Raw genomic sequence first — 27,749 nt, forward strand, 5'->3', positions numbered from 1 at the left:
GTTTATTAGTTTATTATTATTAACATTTTTTATAATATTATGTTAATTTATTTATTACGCTCTAAGAATATCTGTTTTGGTTCTAGGAAAGTGTATTTTACTAAGTTACTAAGTAACAAGTGTGAAAGAGAAAACAATATCTTGGGTGGTATCATCTTCGATTTTAATATTAACAGAAACATGATGACTTTGCTTGAGGTTATAGTTATATTAGCAGACGTTTCAAATATATCCAATCGATCAATATTTTAAATATTCAACGTTATAGAAAATATACAAGTCACATGTTTTTAAATCGCTGAATAACTTTTTTGATATTATGTTTCAATTATAATTCACAAATTAAATTTACATTTTAAAACATGGTGTGAAAATAACTGTAGTGGTACGAATATTAGGTAATATTTTTTACACAACTGTTGTAAAAACTGGGAAACTATATCTATATGAAAAAGAACCTATACACATATTATATATACGTAAATACAGGGCGATTCTTTAATCGTCAACTAGGCAATATCTTAAAAATTCGATGACATTTTAAATAATTTTTTTTTTTAAGTTTAAAAACACACTGTCTTACGTTTGTCTACAATTAGCAGTATTTTTTCTTAAAATAAATACAAATTTGTTTATACATATACCCTAATTTATTATTATTATTATTTTCTAGTTCAGGAATAAAGAATCACCCTGTACATATATTATACTAGCATAACCTGTGTGTATAATCAAATGCAGTTTCAAAGTAAAATACATCTCAGACGAAATCTATGATAAAATATTCCTTGTTAATATCAAGACAAAATATTCCTATAATTAAAATGCATAGTTAGGCACATATTATTATCATTAAAATTATGACATTAAACATTTTTAGGGTTTTATAAGTTTTATACTAGGAACTTTTATACATTTATTCTCGTAGTCGTGTTGATTGTAGACTAAATTAAAATTCCGTTTGGTATGAGTAGTAGCAGTTAATCAAAATTTTATTTTGCATATTAATTATTGTAGAATAGAATTTTTTCATATTATACAGGTAATTTTTTATTAATTGTTTTCATGTTTTAGTTTGTTTTTCTTAAAGTTTAGATTTAAAAGAATTCTTTAAATTATAATTTATATATATATATATATATATTCGTATTAGATTTACACTACCTACGGGTGTAATATATAATATGCCTTTACACATATTATTAAATCGTTAATAATGATTAGTTATTATTAAAAAATGAACAACGAATAATACAATTATGTATTCAATTTAACGACATTTAATATCATGTATTTGCTTTTAAGGGCATACTTTTATATGTTTATTTTATTTTTAATGCATTTTATGGTTTTTATTTTATTGTGACCCTCTCTAACCCCTACCATGCGGGCCCTTGTGGTATACCTAAATATACATGGAATTCTTTCTCAATACTTTCGGGTCCTCGTGGTTAATATGTCGGCTCGTTTCAGGTGAGTCTAAACAGACACATGCGCATGCATTCCATATCACCGGTGTTGGTGCAATCGCCGCCGTGTCCGTCGGACAATGCTGACCCGTCGGTGGTGGACCGATACTGCCAGAACTGTGACATCAGGTTCTCTAACCTGCGTACGTACCAGGCGCATAAGACGCACTACTGTAACACGCGGCACGTGGTCAAACCAACCCCGTCCAGCTCGCCTATGCCTAACAACCCGTCGCCCACTGGCGTGGTGCCCACTTACCTGGCACTGCCCACCAATCCGGTCATCGTAGTTCCTTACACACTCGTACAAAATGCAAGCGTCCTGTCCGCACTATCGGCAGAGATAGGCCCGTCCCCGCCTACCGACACCGCTTGCATCGTCCTGTCCGACGGCACACTTCAGCCCATTGCCCAGGCACTGGTGCCCACCAAATTCAATATGATCGCCAACAGCGAAAATATACAGAGAGACCACTCGCAGTCTCCACCGGAAGAATATTTTTCGCCAGTAAGTACTTGATAAAAACCGTTTTGGACGTAAATTTATAAAATATTATACTCCAAATTGATACGGCTGCGTTTTTTTTATAATATGTTCTTAATGCTGCATAAAAAGAGATAATTTTGATCAAAATTTGATTTACATTATATTACTATAATATTTATACGCGCGTATACAAACTTTGTTTTGCGCATGTTTACAATAATTTCAGATATATTTTTTCATATTTCATAGATAGCAATATTGCAGAAATTATATGTTATAAAATGCTCTTAAAAATTATACTTATCTTTTATTGTTTAAATTATTTAAAGCATTTACTCATTATTCTTTAATAATTTCAAATTTAATATTATCATAAATTTAAATATTTAAATATAATTTTAAAAAATAATTTTTTCTTTTCTATTTTAAATTGCAGGTTTTTAATATTTTAGGATTCTCATGGTACGATCATTAGAACTTATTATTTCGTAAATCTTAAATACACAGGCCAGGGCGTACATATTTATTATAACGTTTTAATTTTATTTATAAATTTACAGCCCTAAACAGAAGATTTTGATTACTTACATCAATTTTTTCGTTATTTCGAACTAAATTTGAATTCTTTTGAGATTACCATTCCAATAAAATTGGAATTTTTCTATACCTCTAATTTTTTTCTGTTCCCCTTGAAATAAACCGACATAACGGGACCTCTTATGCGTGGCATAAGCGTATTAAAAATAGCAAATTTACAACCTCCATTTGAAATATTAAAATATATTCTGTATGTAAATGTTTAACTGATAAATACGGTGGTTGTTTTAGCCCAAAAAAGCAGAGTCCGTCAGCCCGGAGACGAAAATGAGACCGGCAGCGCAACCGTCGTCGCCGCTCGACTTGCGACTGAAGCGCGTGGCAAAGTCCTCGCAGGACGCCGCTGGCTGCACGGACGGCGAAGAGGAAAAGGAGAACAGACGGAGCGACGGTAACATAACGGACGCCGAGGACATAGTGTGCGCGCCGTCCATTCCGTGCATGATACTGTCGCCGTCGTCTTCTCCGACGTCCGGTGGCGGCGGCGACGGTGGTGGTAACAAGACGCCACAACACCGGCCCGGAGCGTACCACCACCACAATCAGCAACTGCAGCAGCACCACCACCAGCAACAACAACAACAGCAACAACAACAACAACAACAGCAACAGCAACAGCTGCAACAACAGCACCACCATCGCAACCACAACCCGCTGCCGCTGCAACCACCGACTAACGGCATGGTGCAGCATTGCGGCAAGCCCGTTCCCGTAACGGCCGTGTACGACGGCACCGACCGAAACGGTGGAAAGTTCAGCGTGTCTAGCCTGTTGTACGCGTCGAGTGGCCGGCTGCAGGATGGCGTCAAACAGGAACCGGTCAACAACGGTGAGCCACCGCATCTCGCGATGCACCAAATGCCGGCTGCGCATCACAGGTTCAGCGCGATGCACAAATCGCTATTGTCCTCGGCCGTTGCGGCCCCAATGCCACCCGGCGTTCAGCCGCGTGGTCTCGGTGAACTCCTCAGCGCGGCCCCCGTGTTGCCGTACTTCACACCCGACATGACGCTCCGACTAACTTCGAATTCGACACAGGACGGCGGCGGCATGCCGCCCGCGCACCATCAGTTCTACTTGAAACAGGGCCCGTCCAAGTGCGAGAGCTGCAACATCGTGTTCTGCAAGTACGAGAATTTCCTGGCGCACAAGAAACACTACTGCGCGTCCCGCCCACCACCGGATGGCGGGGACGGCGACGCGGACAAGACGAGCCCCGAAGGATCGCCCGGGCCAAAGCCGCTGACGGTGTCGTCACCGCAGTCGTCCAAGGACAGCGTAAGCCCCACGCCGGTGCTCAAGCCACCCATGATCCAGTTCATATGCTCCACGTGCGGCGTCAAATTCTCATCGTTCGATAACCTCACCACGCATCAGACTTTCTACTGCCCGAACAGGACTGCCGTGGCGCTGCAGGAACCGGTTGACAATAAGGCGACTCTGCTTGCACCGCCGTTAAAATGTCCAAAGTGCAAAGTAAGTGTGTTATACTCGGGTAAGATAGTTTGTGGATGAAAAAGAGGGGAGGGGACTAGCACTTGCGCCCGTATAGACCTGGTGGCCACTAAATGATAACGGCCCGTGGACGAACTTTATTTGCAGACCCGCAAACTAGACATTTTTTTTTTTTTTGATTTAATGATCTTTTCATTTATTTTATTTTAATTTTACAATTATATTCTTTGAATAAACATATGTACAGGTTTAATTTACATCCTCCCCAAATTTTCTGAATTTCTTTTTTTGTCAACGAAAAATTATTTTTGGCGATCTCTGACACACATATATATTATATATATACAAAGTGATTTTTTAAGCACGCTCACTCCATTATTATGATTAAATTACGCATGTATTCAAATTTTGATATTTACATAGTTTCAAGTTGTTAAAAACAACATTTTTATTAAACAATTATATTTTTAAATATTTTTTATCTTTACATTTATACTTAGGTTTTTATTTTTTTGAATGACAACATAGATTTTTAATTTAATATTCCAAAGCAGAATATTTTTCTGAGTATTTTGATACATAAATATCGAATTTAGGGCGAGTAGTTTATGAGTTATACGTATTTAAAGTTTAGACAACCGGAGTAATGGTTAAACATTTTGCGGGGTTACCCCGTACCACTCCAATCCGCGCATCAAAACTTTAAATACTTATAACTCATAAATAATAACCCATTAGAGCATATTGGATTATACTATAATGGCATCTATTATATTATGTTGTAATCTCAAACGTTTTCCGCAGATGACCATTGACGGGACACACCATCACCAGTGTCAGCCAGTTAACTGTTGGAAGTGTCCAGTGTGCGGCGCCGTGTGCTCGAGTGCATCGGCCGCCCAAAAACATTTGGACAACCATAACGGTATAAGGGCGTTCGTGTGCACTATCTGCCAGTACAAGGGCAACACGCTTAGGGGTCTCAGAACGCATATTCGTATGCACTTTAACAAGCGTATGATTCCGGATCTCATGGTGAGTCCCGGAGCTATTTTCGATCGCTTCGTTTTTATAATGACATATATATATATAAGTATAATACTCGTTACTGTTTAGCGACTTAATTCTTGTGCATTAAGTTAAAATAAATTCAAAGCTCCTCGTGATTGCGTCATGAAATGTTGTATGTTTATAACATTAGAATCACATTATTATTGCTTAAGAGGACGTCGCACCCGTATGCATTGTCTCCGTCTTACACACGTACGACATAGTAAATTTTTGTTCAACATTTTCAATAGTGTGCTTTTGGTTTTGATATTAAAGTGAATTTACCTATTATCAAACTTTTTGATAAGAACATTATCTGTGTTCTCTCGTTGGTTTTTTACGATGTTTTAATTTTTAAGCGAGTTACGAGTATGAAAAATATAAATATTGTAAAAACCCAGCGAGAGAACACAGATGATGTTCTCGCCTAAAAGGTTAATTATTTCTAACTATTGCAACTGGTGAACGAAAATGTATATGCCGCACGTGTGTAAGACGGAGACAACACATGTGGGTGCGAGGTGCTGTTAATAATAATAATTAATAATATTCAATAATAGTACTTATAAAGATCAAATGATGTTTTATTCAAAAGTAAAAAAAAAAAAAATCAATCAAATCATTCTCTTAAACCCGGCCCCGGTTTATTTCTTATATGTACGTCACAATTGAAACATTAAATAAAGTGTTTGGAAAAACTGTCCGTCTAGGAAGAAGATTACGTGACGTGTCTGATCGACGAGAACTCTGCGTCATCGATGGTTGACGGACGTGCCAAAACGCCGACGACTTCAGAGTCCGCGGACAAGCCGTCAGTGCCGTCGACCGTCCTTGTTAAGACTACCACCGCCACCTCGTCTTTGTCTTCGTCGTCGCCGTCGCCTTCGTCGTCTCTGTCGTCGTCCACTGCCGCGGCCGCCATCGTCGTCGTGGACGACGAGCCAAAAGAGCTGGTCGTCGTCAAGCAGGAATCGGTCAACGGCGTGGCCGCGCCGTCGGCGGACGAGTCGGCCACCGCAGGCGGTTACCGTCAACAGCGCGAACAGCCGGCCACCGCGCCCGACGACCCGGTACAGCAACAACTCGCGGCGCCGCAGCCGCAACTCCAACTGCAAAACGCCGGCAACAGGCGGCCCGGCATCACCGCGAAATACTGCAAGGCGTGCGACATATCGTTCAACTATCTGTCCACGTTCATCGCGCACAAAAAGTACTACTGCCGGAACAGCACCGAGTACAAGTGCAACACGGAAAACGCCAAGGCGGCCACCGTCACTTAGGTGACGCGCGACGCGCGACCGACCGATAAATCCTACGATTGTCGTATTACATTTTTTATCATATTATTATTATTTTTATTATATTATTATAATTATTATTATTATTATATTATTATTATTATTATCATCATTTATCATTATTCGGGAACGTACGCATGTGCTTAAAACTTGCCGACGACCGCGATCCTATAAAAAATATACAACATGACAACGACGAACAACTCGTCGCAAACTGGACCCATAAACAGTTGTCACTGGCGAAACACGACGACTCCATTATTCTTCGTGCGCACTTCCGAATAATAATATATTAACTATTATTATTATTACGACGATGAAAATGATTATTATTATTATTATCTATGTGTTTACTATAACATATAATATCTAAATTTTATAATATACCGTTTCCGTGTGTGCCGCGTCGATACGTATGCGATATGGCATATTATTATACTAGAATCGATCGCGTTTTGACTTTTAATATATTTATAAATTATGTATCTTTTTTTTTCTTTTTTTTTTTTAACCAAATAATTAAACAATTTATTAAAGAGGTATCATTTCCAAACGTTGTTTTCATATATATATATATTGTATTTGTTTTGTTTCTTTATTTACTATTATTCGCATTATTATTATTATTATTATTACTATTTTATTTCATCATTATTTTTAGTTAATATTGTTCAGAGTAATCAACACCTATATTTCTAACATATTATTATCATTATTACTATATAATATTATATTATTATTATTATTATTCTAACGAGTTAAAGTAGTATTTATGTTATAAGCGGTAACTATATATATATATATAAAAAATATCCATCCTCGTATATTATATTATATATTGTACAGCGCGATATAATTATTATTATTATTATTATTATTATGTTCTTATTTTATGATTTAATTATTATTATTATTATTATTGTGGAAACGAAAAAAAAAACGTTTAATGTTTTTACTATAGACTGTTTAAAGTATATAAATATAATAACATTGTAATAAATAGTCCTGCTGCATTACGTGTACGTGCCCGACGTGTGTGTTATTGTTGTTGTTGTTGTTGTTGTTGTTGTATTCCGTTTTTGTCATGGTGGTAGTGACCACCATACATAATAATATAGTGGTAGGTGTACTGTAATAGTATTGTACATTTGTAGCCCAACCGCTGTAATTCTATCCCATCGGTGGAAACGTATAGAGGAATCCGTAGAAAAACGGTAATCGCACTACATAATAATACGTTACGCGGCCGCATTCGGTCACATCACTCGTCCAGCACACGTCGTATACAGAACAGTAATATTAATTATTACCGTCGTCTCCTTCAGTGCGGTGGTGTCGTCTCTGCGGCGTGTAAACGATGGTTTTCTGCAATTATTTTACCGCGGTCGTGTGCGCGTTGGTGTCAATCGTTGTCGGCGGATGTCGCGCAGCCGTAAGTATAATATAACGACTACGAAAACTCTCGCTTCCCGGAAAATAGGTAGTTAGGCAGGTATATCCTTGACGGGCGTTGGCCGTTTGGTCGAATCGACCCGTGTGGTCTGTTCGGGAAGCGTGTTGCTTATTCCGCAGAAAATACAGTTAGGGCGACTCTAAATATGACGGTTTTATACTTGAACTGATTTATAATAATATTGTATACGAGTACACAGCAATGTACAGTACATAAATTATCAATTATTAATTATGTACATAATGCATAATAAAATCAGTTGTGTATATACTTTAAGAGTATATCGGTTTAGAAACGTTGCAGTAAAAATAAATTCCACTTATCCAAATAGATGAATGAGCTACCCAAACGAATTATACGTTTGCTGGTCAAAATAATTCGCTCACCAAAACCGCTACACATATTTATATTAAGGTAGGGTTACCGACTTTTCATATGCAAAATACCGGTATAATTTTCCAAGGATTTTTATATAATAATTAATAATTCATTTATATTAGAGTTAAACATAGGTACAGGATTTTTAAATTAAAAAAAAATATATATATATAATAATAATAGAATACACTATAATACACTTTTTTTCATTTTTAATTTCTTTAAAGAACATTGATATGATAAAAGTATTTAATAAATTATTCGTTACAAGTTATAAAGTTATAAATTATAACTGATTCGTCGAAACTCGATCGGATTGAAATACTGGCTTTTTATTGATCGGTAAAAGGTTCATACCGGCAACCGGCTTTCTAAGTCTATCGAAGTCAAATACAGATCGATCGGCAATCCTAGTTCACGTCCCACTGGACTCGATTTTAAAAAAGTTGTGATAAACGTCTATTATACAAATTGTAATTCGTTTGAGGGTCTATACATACGCTCATTATTTCCAAAAGTTATAAGTTATAACTCTTGGAAATTCTATTTTTAATTTTTTTTACATAACCATCCATGTCAGAGCAAAATAATATTTTTTACAAGTTTTAATTGTAACCATTTTTTAAGTTTTATACTTTTTTGAATATTTATTACCTATATTTTTAATTTCATATACTAAAGTAAGTATACCACTTTTTGAATTTCAAACGAGTTAATTAATTATAATATTTGAAGTTAGGACGAATACGTCAGAATATAATTTAAATAAATACATGAACCTATCTTTTAAAATAATATGATCTTTAAAAGTACGTATGCCTATAAACATTTTAAGAATCAATATGATATTATTGAAAGGTACGGGAAAATGGGGGTGACCATCATATACTCGTAGATATGCTTGGTGAATCGCATAGGTCCACGATGATCTATTAAAAATTAAATCGACACATTTTCACTATTAATGGTGTGTCACCGCGGGTAAGTCCAAACGTGTCGCGGGAAGTACTAATATTAAATGCACGAACCTTGTTGACACTATATTCACAAAAATTAATATGCATTATTCTTGTTTATTTTTTTTTATTATGTGTCATAAAGTATGAAAATTTTTAATAGTGTGTAGCCATATAATACAAAGGATGAGAAACACCGCGCTATTCTGTATAGAGAAAAATATTCCACGCAGTTTTCAATATCAAAATATTTAATTTCGATTATTTTCTTACCTATTAAATCATTTATAAAATAATTAAAAGTCCATTACAGGCAATATAGAAATGAGTCGTTTTCGTTTTATATTACATATGATATACGTAATATATACAAGTTTGATGTCACGGTGCTGGCAGTCACCGTTTTCCGGCTCGTCTAGTCGCATAAGCTCAGACAAACCATTATAATATATTGTACTATCGTAACGTTAAAAGTGCAAAAACTGCAGTGTATTTTGAGTTTCACGTGATTTTTTCGTGGTTAAACTATAAAAGTAACCCGTTAGTCCCTATGTTTATAAGTATATGTCTAATTGCTCGACAGACGAATACGGTGTAGTCCACGTACTGTAGTACTATAAAGTCTGCAGAATAATTCTAGAGCCGGACAACGACGAATTAAAAAAGTTATTTTTTTTTTAACAATTTTTAATGATGATTTAATTTTAATAACAATAATGCAAAACATTTATTCGACGAGTAAACTTTGAAAGTAACTAAATTAGTGCAGTGCAGGTCGCAGTAAAGTGAAAAACATGTTTTACAAAATGTGTGCAATCACAGACCGATAAAATATTAATATAGTTATTTGACGTAATTTATTTATTTTGATAATTGTAATATATGAAAAAAAAAACAGTAGTTTATTTTGCAAAATTACTTATTAGTTATATTGTGATAATTTAATTTATTATTTTTTTTTTTTCATAACTTGTACTTTATGCGTACATTTTATTATGTATATTAAAAAAAATTATTTATGTACAGTAAAATTTGTAAATAATTATTGTTACATTAAAAAAAGAGTATCAATCTTTTTCATTAAAAACCATTTTTAGTTAACTTATTATTATTATTTCAACCAAACTAACTATTTACTTTTAATTTGTAATTAAAGTTACTTGCCTGTCTTATGATAGTAAATGTATGTATTGAGCAAAAAACTCTGATTCAGGTTGGTACCAATGATTAAAGTTGATATGTATAATAAAAAATAATATGTATATTATATAATTTAAAAAGTTCAGAAATTTCGTTGAAGACACATACAAAATAACTTTTAAGCTATTCAAATTAAAGTTAAACAAAATTAATCACGGATAATGTATTGCTATTTGTACGCCTAAATTCAATCTCTACATTCACTGACAATGGTGTAGGAAGTCAGCACGCTGTGCACTGTTGGCAGAGTTTGATAAATGTACTTCGTAAATACTTATATTACATAAATTTATGTATATTTATACATATGTATAGGAAATCCAGACGTTCACGGTGACCGACGTGGCATACTTGGATGTGGAGGTGGCCGGAACAGAGTTGGGTACAATTGAGATCGGCCTTTTTGGCGAAATTGCACCGAAAACGGTGGCCAACTTTGTCACCATTCTGACAAAAGGTATCAACGGCCGCACTTACGCCGGCACCAAGTTCCATCGGGTGTTCAACAAGTTCGTCATTCAAGGTTCGTTAGAAAAAACCGTAATATACTTATCTTGAATCAAATATCCATCAATATGGTTTCGCCGTAGTATTTTGAAATTGTGATTAGGCATATTACAGAAATATCGTTTTAGATAAGTGGCTTTGAGAGTAAATATGGAAAGGGAAGTGACCAGCCGGCGTTGACACGGGACATTTTAACCAAATGTTTAATTTATTATTCTTGTATCGTATAATTTACAACTTTTTTTTTTTTAGCTATTTATAAACATAAAATATTTTCAATTTTTTTCTATAAACTAATTTTTATCTCTGAACCATTTTTGTTGGATTAAAAGATTTAAAAATTTAACACAAGATTCCTCACTCGTGTCGTTTAATTGAAAATATAAAAATATATAAACACAATTTTTTATAGACATTTTAAGATCAAATTTGATATTTAAACGGGAACTTGTCGTGTGGTATGCATCGCATGGTGGGTGTTTGTAATTTTGGCCAAAAATGGATCAATAAAAAGGTGCCTATATTATATGTGATATGCGCCACGTTCAAAAATTAATTTATCTACTACGATCTTTGTCTTTAAAAGCAAATACAATACGCTTAACGTAAAAGTTTTCTGTATAAGAGTATATGTTTCTGTAAAAAATGTTGGTATGGCAAATGAGAATGGGTAAATGAACCTAACTTAACTTTTACATATTATAAATCTGTTTCCTGTATAACAATTATATAACAATATTATGTCTTTATCGTTTGTGCAAATCATAATTTAAATTGCGAGTATAAGAGGCCCAAATTACTATTGGAGAAGGTAAGAATGGTGCAAAACACATAACATGTTAATTTATATCTACCCGTGTAAGTGGCGCGAATTACCATTGCCTTTATTGTATAGCATACGTATTTTTTTGTTATCTTCAGAAGTACACCGTCTACGACGAACGTTATACATTATATTATTTAGCAGCAGTGAACTGTGCGCGAAACATTTTTCCGCGATCGTATTTTATTATCATAATAGTGTCGTACACATGCGTCATTCGATTTTCGACATTCACATTTTTGGACAGCGCGTACGATAATGTAATAATATTATTGTTTTACTGTTATTATTATACCATTATACCGTATACCGTCGTAATCATCGTCATCGCATTAGTCGAAATCGGCCTCAATAACACATGCGCCGGTGGCTATATATAAATGTATATACATATAATATATTTCCTTAAACGGAAGCATCGCTAACTACACGTATTTGATGTAGTTATAGTGTTATTATATGAGCACGTAATATGCATTGTATATGCGTATATAGGTTTCTTTATGTCTGCATTAGATAATTTCGAATGTTTTCCTACGTTCTTGACTGAATTGCTGATCCCGTCGAAATAGTGTGCAAAAGCAGTATGTTATTATAATTTATAATATTTGATATTTATTAAATTACACTTTCTTGTCTCGTTGAACGTCTCGATAATTCGGGATATGGAGGGGAAATAGTTTAAACAACAATTTCCTCTCAAAAACTGATTCAGAGTACCTATACAATATCGTACTATAAACTAAAATAATTGCATAAAATTGTTCTTCGATAATACGCATGTAATTAAAATTTATATTGCACGTAGAGCGTTAATATTTTAACATGTTTTTTTACCTATAGAAAAATATTATAAAATGTGTATCAGTAATATAAATGATACTGGATATTAAACAAAATCCGAAAAAAAAGAGTAAATACATTAATACAATCATTAAGTACATATTAACAACTGTTAACTTTTTATAGTGATGTTAATTGAATGACTTTCCAAATTTACTTTAAACTAATTTCAAGGCTTAAGAGTTAAATATACAATTTGTCAACTAGGAGTCTAGGTATATAATATGGGCTATAGGCCTGTAGCCATGTAAATATTCACTCAAAACCTATGCTCATAACGTTTACGTTACTTATCTAATTAAAGCAAATAGATTCATTTACCTTTGCCTATATAACACTATTTAAGTGATTAAGCTATTTACATAATATAAAGATGAACAATTCATGTAGAATTAATTTAAGTAAATAATAAATATAACATTTAGGTGGTCAACAATTGGGCCACATTTTACTTAACAGCAGATAAAACAAAAATTATGCCTACGAATATGTAAAACGTTTATAAAATACAGAATAAAATTATACTTGTATATTTTTACTGGAAATATTTTCTTGGCACATCACCAATGAATTTTACCAGTTGCTTCATTAGTCCTCATAAGTAAAAAAATATTTATAATTTTTTTTCTACTCCAGGACATTATAATTATAATGATTGTACTTATTAAAAAATGATTATTGACTTGTATATTAAAGCACTGCATACAATACTAAACGTATATTGTACAATTTTTAACCAACTAAATGAACGCGATGTTTTATAATATAAGTAAATTACGATTTTGGTTATTTTTATCCATTTCATTAGATAACAATTAACAACCGATAGCCATTGTTAAAGCTGAAAATTATATACCATTTAATATTGAATAATTTATTACCTTTTGACTTTTGATATTGTACGCAATTGCTTTCAGTGAAGTTGCGTGTGCACTGCAGTGATATAGCAAATATATTTACATATATAAAAATGTGAAAATGTAAATCTTTGTCACACATATTCTATGAAATTACTCATCAGATTATCTTGATTTTTTTTCTAAATAAAAGAATACATCCTAGAACTGATTTTAAACCTATTTCTGATTTAATAAATTAATGAAAAACCGAGTAATTCATTTTTTAAATAATAATAATTTTTTTTCATCTGAGTTACCAATTATTAGAAATTATTAGAAACTGGTATTTTAATTGATGTAGTGTAGTGTATATAACTATAATAGTACAACACTTTTTCATTGTTTTTGGTTCACACTATTCAAACTTTATGAGTTGTTGGTTTTCGTCAGAACGAAAAGAAAATCAAATTTGGGTCGTTCGACAAAAAAAAAGATATATTTTAAAAACATGCTGCTATTAAATGATTAAAATTCGCAACAATTGCCAGGACACCTATGTAAATTTGATATGTCGGAAAAATCATTTATATTCTATACACTAAATCGGAAAACCAAAAATATTATTTATTCACACGCGTTTCGTTAAATATTAGCATTAGGCAATCAATTGTGTACGGGCAACGAACTGCACGGGAATAACTATTATTATATATCATTTCATTAAAATTTTAGTAACCCAAATACCGTATACTTTGTTAAAAAGGTTCATTATTATTTTTCAATTAAAATTCAATTGAACACACTCTCAAATAAATCGTCTGGAATTAAATTACACACCAATGAGCAGAAAGATAGTTTGCTGACTTGTATGTGCATCGGAAATTTGTAACGAGTGCACCTTATTTAAGAATGATAATTGCAATTTTTAGTGCAAACAGTCGTAGGTTTAGGGTAAATTATTACTTTTAGGTACACTACGTGTTATTATAATGTATAATTCATGCATACGTGGATTTTTATTTTCGTTTTTCGTTTTATAATCATATCGTCTGAGTCTCCACTCTCATCCTCCACACCCACTCACCAATTATGTGCCACCGTTGCGAAATCCGATTGACATCTCTCCGGTACCACCCTTCCTGAACAATTAATTATATTAAAAAATTGTTATGACCAAATTTAGAATGTGGTTAGCATACATTTACACGTTAATCGTTATAATTTGCACGTGCCTATTATTGACGAGTAAAACCTGTTCAGCAAATTCGCGTGTCTAGCCATGCAATATAAATAAATAACGTTGTTTTAACGACAATATATCAAAAAAGGAATTTCTCAATTAAATTATTTTAAAGAAAAAAATTGGTTCAAATATTTTTCAACAACAGTTTACTAATAATAACTGTATTGAAACCCATTTACACTTTGCCCACAAATCTTTCCACTTTTATAACGCCTCAATAAGTTTCACAAAACATTTTATGATATTAACTATAACAAAAATAATATAAAAATTACACAATATACATAACTAATATTATTATTCAAACATTTTTGTTGAAATATAATTGAAAAATCGATGACTTATTATTTTTTTTTTTAATGAGATATGATAGTTGAGAATTTTCTTTGGAAATTCTTTTGTTAAAATATTGATGTGGAAAAGTTATTAAAATATAATTGTTGAAAAATAATTGACACCATTTTTTTTTCTTTAGATACTATAGTAAGTTGTTGAAGAGTTATTTTTTCGAAATATTTTTGTTGAAATATTGATTTTGAGAAATTGTTTGAAATATTATTGCGCTAATTACTAAGATAGTCATGCAAATTCGTAATAATCACGCGCTAAATTTCAGCATGGTAATTTTTGCCATTTGAGATGCATAACTCGGCATACAAATTATGTCGTGCAAAATCAAGCTTATTACATGCTAATTGCTTAACCAAAATTTTTTTAAACGGGTGGTGCTGGTAAGACGTTAAAAATGTCCAACGTCATATAGCCATATACAGAGTGATTCACCTAGCATGCTCACGCCCTTCTTTTTTTATGTAATTTTTCTATGTAACTATTGAAAATATAATTTTTGGGATTTTTAAATATTTTTAATTTCAATATTTTCGATTTCTTGAGATTTTTTGGTACTACTTAAGTAGAGCTTTGTATATACATATATTTATATTTTTCAAATGAGAATTTTCATTTTACTGTAAATTATTTAGTGGATATTTTGTTAGGTTAAATTTGAGACTTATCAGAATCATAATTTTAATCATTTAAATTTGTGTATTATATAAGAATAATATAGATGTTAATGGGTTTGGAAAGTTGAGGGTTATGATGATTTTAAAATTTTAGTGATTTATAGAATTATTAACCCATCAATATCAATAATTTTTAAAAATGTATATAATAAATATTAAATACTAGATCCAATATTACATCGATTTTATATTACAGTCGAACTTGGTATCTCGAACTTTTTTAACTCGAAATCGACGGTATCTCGAAAATTTACTCCAGTCCTTAGAATTTCCTATTTAAACAATGTAAAAAAATTTTGTATAACTCAAATATTTTCGAGAATAATTCGAAGTTTTTAGTTTTATTAATATTATAAAATTGTGATATTTCTCTCATTTTTCTATAAAATAAGATTTTTAAAAACTTTTTTAAATAATTTTCTAACTTCATTTTTGTTGATACATACATAAATACATATACATAATTCATAAATAAATACTTAGTAAATATTTTTTATTACATTACTTTATTTATAATAAATACATAGCAATAGAAAATAAATTTAATTTGAATGACTCGAAATTTTTTCACGGTCCTTTTAACTTCGAGTTAACTAAGTTTGACTGTATTATTTTCTTTAGTATAAAACTTAAAACATTTTTAAAATTGAACAACTATATTCGTGTTATGATTATATATGTACATCAACATTTTCAAAAACAATTATCCACTAAATAATTTATAGTAAAAAAAGGAGCCATATAGGATTCTCATTTAAACAATCAAAGTTTGTATCATCACAAGATGTAGGGTGGTGCTTAAAACACCGGAAACTAAAGTGTTGTCTTTGTATTATCAATGTTGAAATGTACAACATAGCAAATTTACATTCAGTAGCGCCGATTTTATGTGGTTAACTTTAGAGTGAATTGAACTATTAATAATATTATCAAACTTAAAAGTAAGAAGAAGAACATTATATTATTATCTGTTATCTCTTGTTGTTTTTTCATAATATTTTAATTTTTAAGCGAATAACGAGTATGTATATAAATAAAAACATAAAATGCCCATAACTTGCTCCAAGATTAAAATATCGTAAAAACGACGGAAGTAATAGCTAATGTTCTTATCTTTAAGTTTGATAATACATAGGTCAATTCGCTCTTTTATTAAAGTTAACAACACGAAATCGGTTGTGCTGAAAACAAATCGGGTATGTCGTACTACGTTTGTAAGACGGAGACACACACACTCGAGGGGGGGGAGGAGTAATCTTCTTAATAATTAGTAGGTACAACAAAATTCAAGGCTTTGAATAAATTCAATATTAAAGAACAAAAAATGCACTCAGGGGGTGAGCACTGAGCAGAGAGCACATAATATCATAGTCGGCGAATCACCCTGTATACGTATATCTATAACATACGTGCAGTCAGTCGACGATTATCGCAGATTGAAATCTAGTCAATTTATATTCAGCCGACTGCCATTTTATACTCAGATGACTATCGCTGATCGAAATCGCCGCCGAATGTGTATATTCCTGCTGGACGGTTTTTATTGTTGAATTTCAGATCCCCGTCAGTGATACTGTCCAATCACCGGGTCGGCATTATATTATTCACGCACACACACACACACACACACACACATGAACTTAGATATACACAAACTTACACACACGCGCGCGCGCACACGTTCGGGTTTACAAGTTTTTTCACCTTGTATTACTATATTTGGGTAAATGACCCGGCAACGAAAGATAGCGTACAATATAATAATATAATAATATTACAACTACTACTACAACAGTAACAACAACGACGACGACGACGACGACGACCGACGGACAAGGATGACGACAAACGTCGAATAAATACACTGCAACGTATACACGCGCGTGCGTATGCAATAATAATATTATATAAATAAAATGACGAGGGCCGTGTTATACATCTGACCAAATAATAATAATATTATTTTACTCAAACTATTTCCATTTCGTGACGTTATATTGAATTGATATTGTATGCGATACGCGCGCGAGTGCCCTCTAATATACGCATATATATGGGACATGTTTGTATATTTTTTTATAATACTGAAATAATATTATTATGCACGCGTATCACAATATTATATATACGTAGTACAGCCGGACCGTCTAGCGATTATCGTCTGCGACAATCGCGCGCGCGTGTATTATATACGGGGCAGTAAACGCAGCCAGAGTGCGAGACATAATAAAACGATTTAAATCGAATCCGTCCGATCGCAATACGAATACATTATTATTTATTTATTTTTTTTTTTCAATAATATCTGGGGAAAAAATAGCAATAATAATAATAATAATAATAATAATAGTAATAATGCGAATACGCCTCTCGATCTTTTAATATACAAATATAGGTTTTATTTTTATTTTCCATTTCGGTTTATCTCGTTTCGATCGATTTCGCAGCGACAGTGTGTGCGTAGACGGGCCGTGAACACACTAATAATAACATAAAATTATAATACACCTATGGCGCATATTAATATGATATCTATATACTCGTGAACTGTTGAAATAATTTCGAAACGGTAATTCGAGATGACCGGCAACGTAAACTGCATAATGCGCAATTCCGACTGTTTCTACTGACTATACTGAGATACGTATTATTGATGCGTGTTTAATGCCTTCGTTTCCGAAATCCAATATATTTATATAATTATAACACCGCGAATTTGAAATATTAATCTATAATTTGACGTGCCAATATACGGTTTGTTAAAAATAAGAAGATAGATATGTATATACTATACGTAATAAGTACGGACATCGGTGAGCGGCGGGCTTAAAGCAGCTATTTGGCTTAACCTCCCAAAAAAAGGTATTCGAAATCGAAGCTAAGGAAATAATACCTATCTTCCGTGTATACATTAAATGTATACCAAATAATCATTTACATTAAATTGTGGTTTTAGATTCTGAATGAAGGGAGATCCACAGTTAGGTTATATTTATTTCTTCTTCTTTTTATTCAATGTACACGTTTTCGGGGAAACATACGGATCCAAAAATTCATCAATACTACCTATACTTAGATCAAACATTACTACAGGTTGGTTCTTTAAAGACTATAGAGAGGTACTTTTTCGAAATTCTCAATATTTTCTATATTTTTAAAAATTGAATTTTTTTATTTAGATCTTTTGCCTTGGACGACTTAAACTATTAATTTCAATTGTATTTAAAAACAGTACGTTTGCCAAATTATAAAATTTGTTTTAATTATTTAGTCGTAAAATCAAAACTAATGGTCAAGAAAATTGACATTTTAACACTTATTAGTTATTATCAACTAATGCATTTGAATATATTTAAAATAAAAATATTAAACGCGTATAAAAAATAATAGTTTGCGCCAAATTTATGAAACTTAACACATGAATAGAAGACAGTGAATCTTTTGGTGAAACAATATTATTTTTAAATTTTTTTAAACTACAAAGAAATGGTTAAAATGATGAAGTTAATTAGACTCAAGAGGGCGTCACATCAGCATGTGTTGTCTCCGTTTTACAAGTACATAACATGGTAAATTTACGCTCAGCAGATCACGTTTAGCTCTAAAAATAGTTTAAAAATTAGAGGGAATCGACCTATTATATGAAACTTAACGATAAGAACATTATTTGTGTTTGTATGTTGGTTTTTTTACGATAGTTCAATTTGTTAGCAAGTAATATGCATAAATTAAAAATGCTCATAACTCACTTAAAAACTGAATAATCGTAAAAAACCAACATACAAACATAGATATGGTTTAACCGTCAAGTTTCATATAATAGATCGACTATTCGAATAGTGTCAATTCACTCTAATCCTTAAACTAACGGGGGTGAACTGCTGAGCGTAAATTTGCTTTGTTATACGGTGTACCGTCATTTCGTCGCGGTAATTTGGTCGCGCGTCAATTCGTCGCTTATCGATGTTGGCAATAATTATTTAACTATATATAGTTGTATACGGTTATTAGTTAATGTAATATTAACGATTTAATATAAAATTCAATATTTAATAATTGATTTTTTTAACATAATAATTATTTTAATTTAATATACATGTAATGAGTACCTACATGTCACAACTAGAGTATTAATTATTTATAAAAATTAAGTAAAATTAAAATAAAATATAAGAAAAACGAAACTTATTATTTACAAAAATTAAAATTATGGGCAATACCTAGTAAAATTTCATTTAATGGATGATTGTCAACATTTGAACATACTTCCAAGAGTCTATTTGATAAATCGTTATACTTTATTTTTTATTTGGGACATATCCAGCAAGTAATTGTTCTGATATCATTTTATTCAAACTTTCTTCTTTTTTCAAACAATCTATAAATTTCCAGATGATTGGTCTCGTACAACTTAACATTGCTGAAAATCCATTGTGCCAGTCCTCTATTTTGTTATTTGTTCTAGATAGATTTTCTTTAATACGATTAAAACAATTCCAATTTCAATTGAAAACAACGGAGGTCGGCGATTTCCTCTACTGCCTAAAATACCAATCCATGTACATTCAAAATAGGTTATTAGGGGTGATAACATCTCTTCATTTTCGGCATGATAAGAGATCTGGACCAAGCTGGCTTTTTATAAATTGTAAAGACATATTTTATTTTTATAGTAAATTTACTGTTTAATAGATATAGTAATAGTATAGGCTAGCTGTGACCTAATTACGTATATCCATGTTATACGTACTTGGAAGACGGAGACAACACACGCGGATGTTGCATCATCTTAAGGTATTTAATTCAGTTCTAAAACATAAAAAAAGAATCCTAATCGAATTTTTGAGACTGAGTATATGCAAACGGTTCAAAATTATAATTTGTATTTAATTTCAATAGGAATTATACCATGATTTAAGGTAGACGGTAGCATAAAAATATAAATACATCATTTTCTCATTATCCGTAAAATATTTTATTCATTCTGTTCCGTATTGTCAGTTAAGTTAACATAAAAAAAAGTTCTACAAAAAGTAAAATATTGTAACGATAAAGCAATAGTGATGTAATAGCAAGGTTATACGATGAGTTTGTTCGCTACCAAATACATTAAGCCCCATAAAATATTTTACAGGATAATACTAAAATTTAATAAACTATAATAAATATAGTTAATATATTATAATTAATGCATTAATATTATAAATTATTATTAAAGTATATAAATATATTATAAAATCATACTAATATACTATGATATTACTATGTACATGACGGTGAAAAGTTTAGTCTGTATTGTTCACATTTTTGAACGACAATAAAATATATCTTTAAAAAAAAAACTTATCAACATAAACATTAAAAAGGAGAACATGAGGTAACCACTCTATTGTGATATATATATTATATACCTCTTCAGTCTTCATTGAGTCATTGAGTAAATCTTTGAAATATATCATAATATAATAGGTATATATGTTAAATTTAAATTTATCGATTAATCATTGTAAATAAAAAAAAAATAATATAGAGCGAAAATAGATAAATTTTAGAAGTCTGTCAGGCTATATTACTAAATTTAATTCATGATATATTTTTTGATATTAATATTAAAATTATTTATTTGTTACTATTGTCTATTAGTATTGCAGCAAACGTTGATTACATTTTTGTCGAAAACATTATTTTAATGTTAATTTTTTCCAAATTTAAGCTTAAAACATCTATTAAAAAAAAAAAATAATAAATAATTGTGCTTATATAAATTGTTTAAGTTTTTGGTTTTAGAATAAACTACTTGTCATATAAAGAATCTTAAGTTAAATTTTTTGTATGTTTTAATCTACATAACAATTTTCAAATGTTCGTAATTATAAAAATATATTTGTATATTTAATATTTTTAAATAACTTTAATAAAAACATGATAAAGAAACCTGCTTGTCTTAATTTTTTAAGTTTTTAACCGAGCAATTTTTTTAATTGACATTTATAGAAAAAAATTGAAAATAATATTAAAAATCTAAAATTAGTATAAAATATTCAAAATAGTTTGATTAATCATTTAAAAAAAATTACACCATGTTTATAAATGCTTTATATAAATATTTGGTAAAAATTTCAATTCTTTAATGTTTTAAATATTTCTGTTTTTTTTTTTTTTTTTTTTATTATTTTGAAAAGTACTGAGAATTTTCTTTTTAAAATTAACTAAAACACCAATAGATCCGATTTACTTCCAGGATCCTTAATTTTGAAGATTGAAACATATTTTTTACTTTAAAATGTTTAAGTTTATGATATTACGCATAAAAAATAAATTAATAAATTGTATAAATAAATATATAAATCGCTTCGTTCAGAATCTTAATTGCATGTACAAATTAAATTGACAAATATTTAATTTTTTACTTAAGTTCAATAGAAATTTGGTGCCACCAAACTAAATACATAGAACTCGTGCATTATTAAAATAATTCAGTGTTCGGTGCCCAGAAAATAAGATGTATAAAAGAAATGTCATTGGTGGTATACCTATATAATACGTATTCAAATTTTAAAAAGTTGATTTCTTTTCATTTTGACTCATTAAAATTATTCTTACTTCTATCGTTTATCATATTATTGTATTGACGATTGCAGATAAATCAAATCAAATTATTTACGTGCTATGTTTATCAGAAAAATTGAATGTGCCTTAATATATAATACATTATCAACTTCCATATAGAGTTTAATTCTTAGCTATTTTCAATTTTGATTTATGATTTAAAATATTCTGTGCAAGCGTAAGTAAAATCTAAAAAATATATAATTTAAAATCAATAACACTATTAATCTAATTATTTGTATAATGTACTAATTTGTTTACGTAATAAAAAAATCAATACAGTATAATATTATACTTAAAGGTTTCTATTAAATCTTTTTATTATGAACGTTTAACGTTGGCTATAATAATAATACGGATAAAAATAAGGACATGTCGTGTTTAAGATACTGCAGACTTTTTAATACATGAGTTGTATAGTATAACAGTATACTATATATATGCTTTGTTAGCAGGAAATGTTTAAACATATAAAAAATACATATTATACATTTTTTTTACATATCTAATAAGCAAACTTTTTATGGTATAGGTACCTATAAATTACATAAATTATTATTATTATAATATTATATTATAATGTATAAATTATTGATTCGTGTGTTGAAAATTGACAATTTATCACGAATAAGTACTCAAATATTTATATAATGTTTCCTTAATCATTTGAAATATATAAAATTATATGAATGATATGTACTCGCTTATGGGCGTAGCGAGGGTGGGGCAGGGGGGGCAAGTGCCTTCCCCTTGCATTTTAAATTAAATTATATTTCTTACACCTTATAAATTGAATTTTAATAGTTTAAAATTGACTATGTCACTGCCCCCCCTGATTGAAATTCTAGCTACGCCCATGTACTCGCTATATAAAACAAATATTATATATTATATTCATAGGTGGAGACATATTGAACAATGATGGAAGCGGGTCTATAAGCATATACGGTGACACGTTTCCCGATGAAAATTTAAAAGTGAATGGCACAAAACCGGGATTTGTGGGAATGGCTAATTCTGGTCAGTATTTTTAAAATATATTATAATAAGCTTAAAAACAATATAGTTCACAGAATTGCACCTAAAATGATCTAAAAACTTCTAAATGAATGAGGTAAATTTTGGGTCCGGTCAAAAATATATATTTAGCTTAAATGATAAACAATTGTTTACCCTTATAGTTGTATATGACATATGATTTTACACAATATAATTTTTAATATAGTCGACTGTAAATGTATACCTAAATGTAACACAATTCAACACAAACATTATACTGCGAAGTTGCTAGGTAAGGTTAAAAAAATATATAATGATGCAATTATTTGTTTTCAAATTGAATTGTAATAAAAATAAGACAAATTAGTGAATATAATAGTACAAAAATTAATAATAAAGTATATAAAAATAATATGATAGGTTGTTGATTTCAATGTTTTCCTTAATGTGTAAGTTACGGGTCCTCGTTAGTGTTATTATTTAAGGGACAATATTTAGATAATTCATAATCTCGTCTTAGCCACCCGAGATCTATGTGTTAGTTGTAAATGATTATTAGTGTAAGTGAAATGCAATGCGGGTACCGGCTGGAGTATGCGCATGCACATGTCAATAACTCGATAACAATAAAAATTCACTATACGAATTTTACGACAACTTACTTATTGATTTTACAAAATTAAAGTTAGTTAATGTCGTCTAATCTTAATTCTGAAAAAATATTTAAATTCAGTAAAAAAATGTCTGTAGATTGTACGAAACATTTCGATTTTAATTTTAATATTATGATTCGAAAAAATTCATATTTTCAAGTTTTTATTAAATATAGGGTTTAATTTTTACAAAGTATTCCGTACGATTTATAGACAATTATCTGCAGAGTTCAAAAATTTTTTGAGAATCAGAATCGGACATCTTAAACTAACTTTAATTTTGTCAAAACTTTACGTCTTTTGAGCTCAAATTGACGGCAGTAATGAGGCCCCTTAACAACAATGGTTAGTTTAATTTATATACTAAAAAAAAAAAATAATAATAATGATGATTATTTTTTTCAAAATTCTGTTGTATTACAAATAAAATAATAATTAAAATTAGTTTATTATAATTCTTCCTATCGGTATTGAGCACCAACATGTGATAAAAATGGAATTATATCAAGTTTATTTTATTTATTAATTGATTGCATGTATTTATGGTGAATTCAATACCGATTTATTTTTGCGTTCAATATTTCATAATAATTATAGTCAATCAAGTTGATGTTTAAAATTATTTTTAAAAACAATTTCCTAGCAACGTAACAAATAAATTTTTGTACGGAATGTTTTGAATGGAAATGTACATGCCAAATCGTAAATCACCGGCTTAATATTACTCTGCAGTAGAAATTATAATCAATTATTTTTTGGTGAGGATAAAGGGGAGAACGTGTTGAGTTGTGTTGCATAGAATAATCAAATAATATAATTTCCATCACATTTTCATTCCTCGAAAAAAATTCTAGCGAAATTGCTCCACGGGTACAAACACTGTAACGTCGTCACTATCCAACACTATCTCGGGGGATATGCAATAGTATTGTTTAGGATTGGCGTATAGAAATAATAAAAACTGAACAGCAAAGGGCTCTGATGTACTTATAATAATTTAATTTTAGCGCACTCCGTGTCTGTCTATCGCCTATTGAACCTCATCGCACCTCGTACTACCAACCACCAGATAAATTAAATTACCATCTCCGCGTATAGTAATCAAATCACGTTCAATACAAATTATAGTTGAGTGATGTTTTTTCTCAATCCGGCGCAGGTCCAGACACAAACGGATGTCAGTTTTTCATAACAACCAGGTCCACGCCAAGCTTGAATGGTGAACACGTATTGTTCGGCATTGTGGTCGAAGGACAGGAAGTCATACACGTCGTCGAACAGCAGCTGACAGACCATCTGGGGAGGCCCACCAAAGAGATAAGAATAACGAAATGCGGCTTGCTGAACCGACGACCACCATTCGAGGTTACGGACCATCCGCGCAAGTAAGGCAGATATTGCGAACGTGATCGGTCCCAATTTGAATACGAAAGCCCAAATATAGTTCATAGAACATGACCACAAGGTCCACCGTGTTTAATTGGTTTTCCCGTGCTTTATAACTTTACAGAAATACAGGCAACCGCGATGGTTTACCCTGTAAAATATATTAAATCAATAGAAAATAATACAAGTAATAACAAATGTGTGATGTGACTAGTCGGTTAACGAGTAAACACAATTTTACCCTAACCGCATTAATAATCAAATTAATATTCTCATCAGTCGTCACATATCCTAAAGACTATAAGATTAAAGAATAAAATTATATTATGATGTACCTAGGAATAATCACTATAACGTATTAATTGATTTAATTGGTATTTGATTAGATTGTATCTATAATCTATTATTTCGATTTTTGACACCCACAAACTTGTAATTATTTATGAATAACTTAAAGTTGTACAGCCTTACAGGTATCAATTCACACTTTAATATTTATATTAGTTATTCATAGTTTACGTTAAATATCCTAGTAAGTTATCCCGCGAGAATCAAATTTACTTAGTTGTATCATAGGTATTCGCCACACCACCGTCTTTAATTATTAAATGTTAAATGTTTATTGCACCTACTGCAATTTGCATAAGCAACGAACTATTCTGGTGGAATATCGGAACTTTTCCTTTGGGTCGCGGTTGCTAGATGCTTATTGAAATTGTTACGAATAAAAGTGATTTATTAGTTACAAAACTATGAACGTTTTTTATATTTAATTAATATTATATTTTGTTTTTATTTACGCAGTGCAAAATATGAGTATTTTTTGTTTAGGTATTACTTATTTGAGGACATAGGGCCTATGTCATAGGCTGAACCAGACTAGTTTTCTTTATAGTTACATTTAATTTATTTTAAAATCAATAATACATAAAATAGAAATAATTTATAATGACACCTTTTACAGCGAGTTTAATTAAAGGTCCTGGTAAAATTCCTATGTTTTATATACCAATTTTTATCGATTGTTATTACGTTATAATAATAATAATAATTGATCGTTAAAAGCTTGAATCATCTGTCTAACATAAAGTTTTTTTTTCTCAAAACTATCAATGAAATACTTTATATTGTTCAAATAATTTATTTTATTTTCGTTACAGTTCGAATGTTTGGAAATGGATAATCGCGTCTGCTCTACCAGTTTCGATGTCTACAGCTATATTATTACTATTCCAATGGATGATTTCTCAGATAAACAAAGCGATTATCTAATGAGTAATGGAGCTTGTCTGCACCTATAAACTTAGACCGATATACAACATTACAACAAACCCCAAGCGATATGTAGACACGTATATACCAACAATCAACAAAATATACGATAATAATTGGAAAAATATTATTCCTTGTTCCACATAAAAGTGGTGTAAAAGGCGAATGAATTTAATTATTCGTCTAAAAGCTATATACATAATATTACAATCTGAATGATTTTTTTTTTTTTGATGCGTAAACAGCAACAACAAACAAATTATATTCTCACGCATATTATATATATCTATGTATATTATATGTAGGTAATAAAACTACTTATTACGCATACCTGTTTATATTTATGTATGCGCATATTATATTTTGTATTCCATTCGTTTAAAATAATTCATATATTTCATTGTCACACTATTTTTCTGTAATTTATTTTCTTAATACATTTCTACGTTATAAATATTTGTTTTCTCTTGTGTGCAATTTAAAATAAATCTATAATAATGTATTGTTTGTAAACGAGCATTTCTAGTAATGAAAATTTAACTATTTTCCGTCGTGATTTTATTCAACAATTTCACATGAATTTTCTGAAAAAAAACGCAGAATCTGTTGATGTACATTGAGATTGGGAATACATAACAGTATGAATACTGTATAATTATATAACACTGAACAATGAATATGTTTATCGAATTTCTATAGTGACTTACAATAGCTTACGTCTATACTTTTTATCAATATCTAAATTATTAATATGAGATAAAAGATTGAGTACATTTTAATGTATTAATACCTTGACCATAAATTAATATGTTAACTTGTTTTTATACATATACTGATATACTATAGCTGATCAATAAATCAGTTTGTGATCGTTTTGTTAATTTGTGAAAAGCTATTAGAGATGATGTGTAAAAAAAATATAAAAATGAGACATTTTTTTTCTGATTGATCATTGTATCTATTAACGATTGTTATAAATGGTAATGATTATTCATTCTAATCGTTCTAGATACATTCATATGCCGACAATTTTTTTGAAACACGATTTATCAAAGTCGAAGCTGTATTATGTAAAACTTAGCAAAATATTTATTCATATCCTGAAATATTCAATGGAAATACTAGAACAAAAGTATTTGGTTAACAAAAACATGCATTAATTTCACTTGATAATCATGAAAAATTATATAATGTACAAATTGTGTAT

The 27,749-nt window shown here is 30.6% G+C and overlaps 2 protein-coding genes across 4 annotated transcripts in view; both read left to right on the plus strand.

Annotated features, from left to right (window-relative positions):
- LOC113558493 (zinc finger protein ush) overlaps window positions 1-7,048 on the plus strand; it is a 100,587-nt gene extending 93,539 nt beyond the window's left edge. For both annotated transcript variants that reach the window (XM_026963961.1, XM_026963962.1), the window contains exons 5-8: window positions 1,474-1,977; window positions 2,785-4,029; window positions 4,813-5,043; window positions 5,769-7,048. In XM_026963961.1, coding sequence (XP_026819762.1) covers window positions 1,474-1,977; window positions 2,785-4,029; window positions 4,813-5,043; window positions 5,769-6,338 — 2,550 coding nt within the window. In that variant the 3' untranslated portion in view covers window positions 6,339-7,048. The remainder of the gene's footprint in view (window positions 1-1,473; window positions 1,978-2,784; window positions 4,030-4,812; window positions 5,044-5,768) is intronic.
- A 578-nt stretch (window positions 7,049-7,626) lies between these two features.
- Window positions 7,627-26,911, plus strand: LOC113557314 (peptidyl-prolyl cis-trans isomerase-like). 2 transcript variants are annotated; one of them, XM_026962766.1, is made up of 5 exons: window positions 7,627-7,788; window positions 10,659-10,866; window positions 23,133-23,252; window positions 25,044-25,269; window positions 26,431-26,911. In XM_026962766.1, exons 1-5 carry the CDS (start codon window positions 7,714-7,716, stop codon window positions 26,540-26,542), a joined length of 741 nt encoding a protein of 246 aa, XP_026818567.1. In that variant the 5' UTR covers window positions 7,627-7,713; the 3' UTR covers window positions 26,543-26,911. The 2 variants fall into 2 exon arrangements, with proteins under 2 accessions (XP_026818567.1, XP_026818568.1); XM_026962767.1 differs by lacking the exon at window positions 23,133-23,252.
- Window positions 26,912-27,749: the final 838 nt, after the last annotated feature.

This window comes from Rhopalosiphum maidis, chromosome 3, assembly GCF_003676215.2.
Source record: "Rhopalosiphum maidis isolate BTI-1 chromosome 3, ASM367621v3, whole genome shotgun sequence".
Lineage (NCBI taxonomy): Eukaryota > Metazoa > Arthropoda > Insecta > Hemiptera > Aphididae > Rhopalosiphum > Rhopalosiphum maidis.

Excerpts from the sequence above, each read along its gene's own strand:
- LOC113557314 (XM_026962766.1), top strand. The coding sequence starts at position 7,714 with ATGGTTTTCTGCAATTATTTTACCGCGGTCGTGTGCGCGTTGGTGTCA. Across the intron at positions 7,789-10,658 it reads TCGGCGGATGTCGCGCAGCC|GAAATCCAGACGTTCACGGT; the intron begins GTAAGTATAATA and ends ACATATGTATAG. Across the intron at positions 25,270-26,430 it reads GTTACGGACCATCCGCGCAA|TTCGAATGTTTGGAAATGGA; the intron begins GTAAGGCAGATA and ends TTTTCGTTACAG.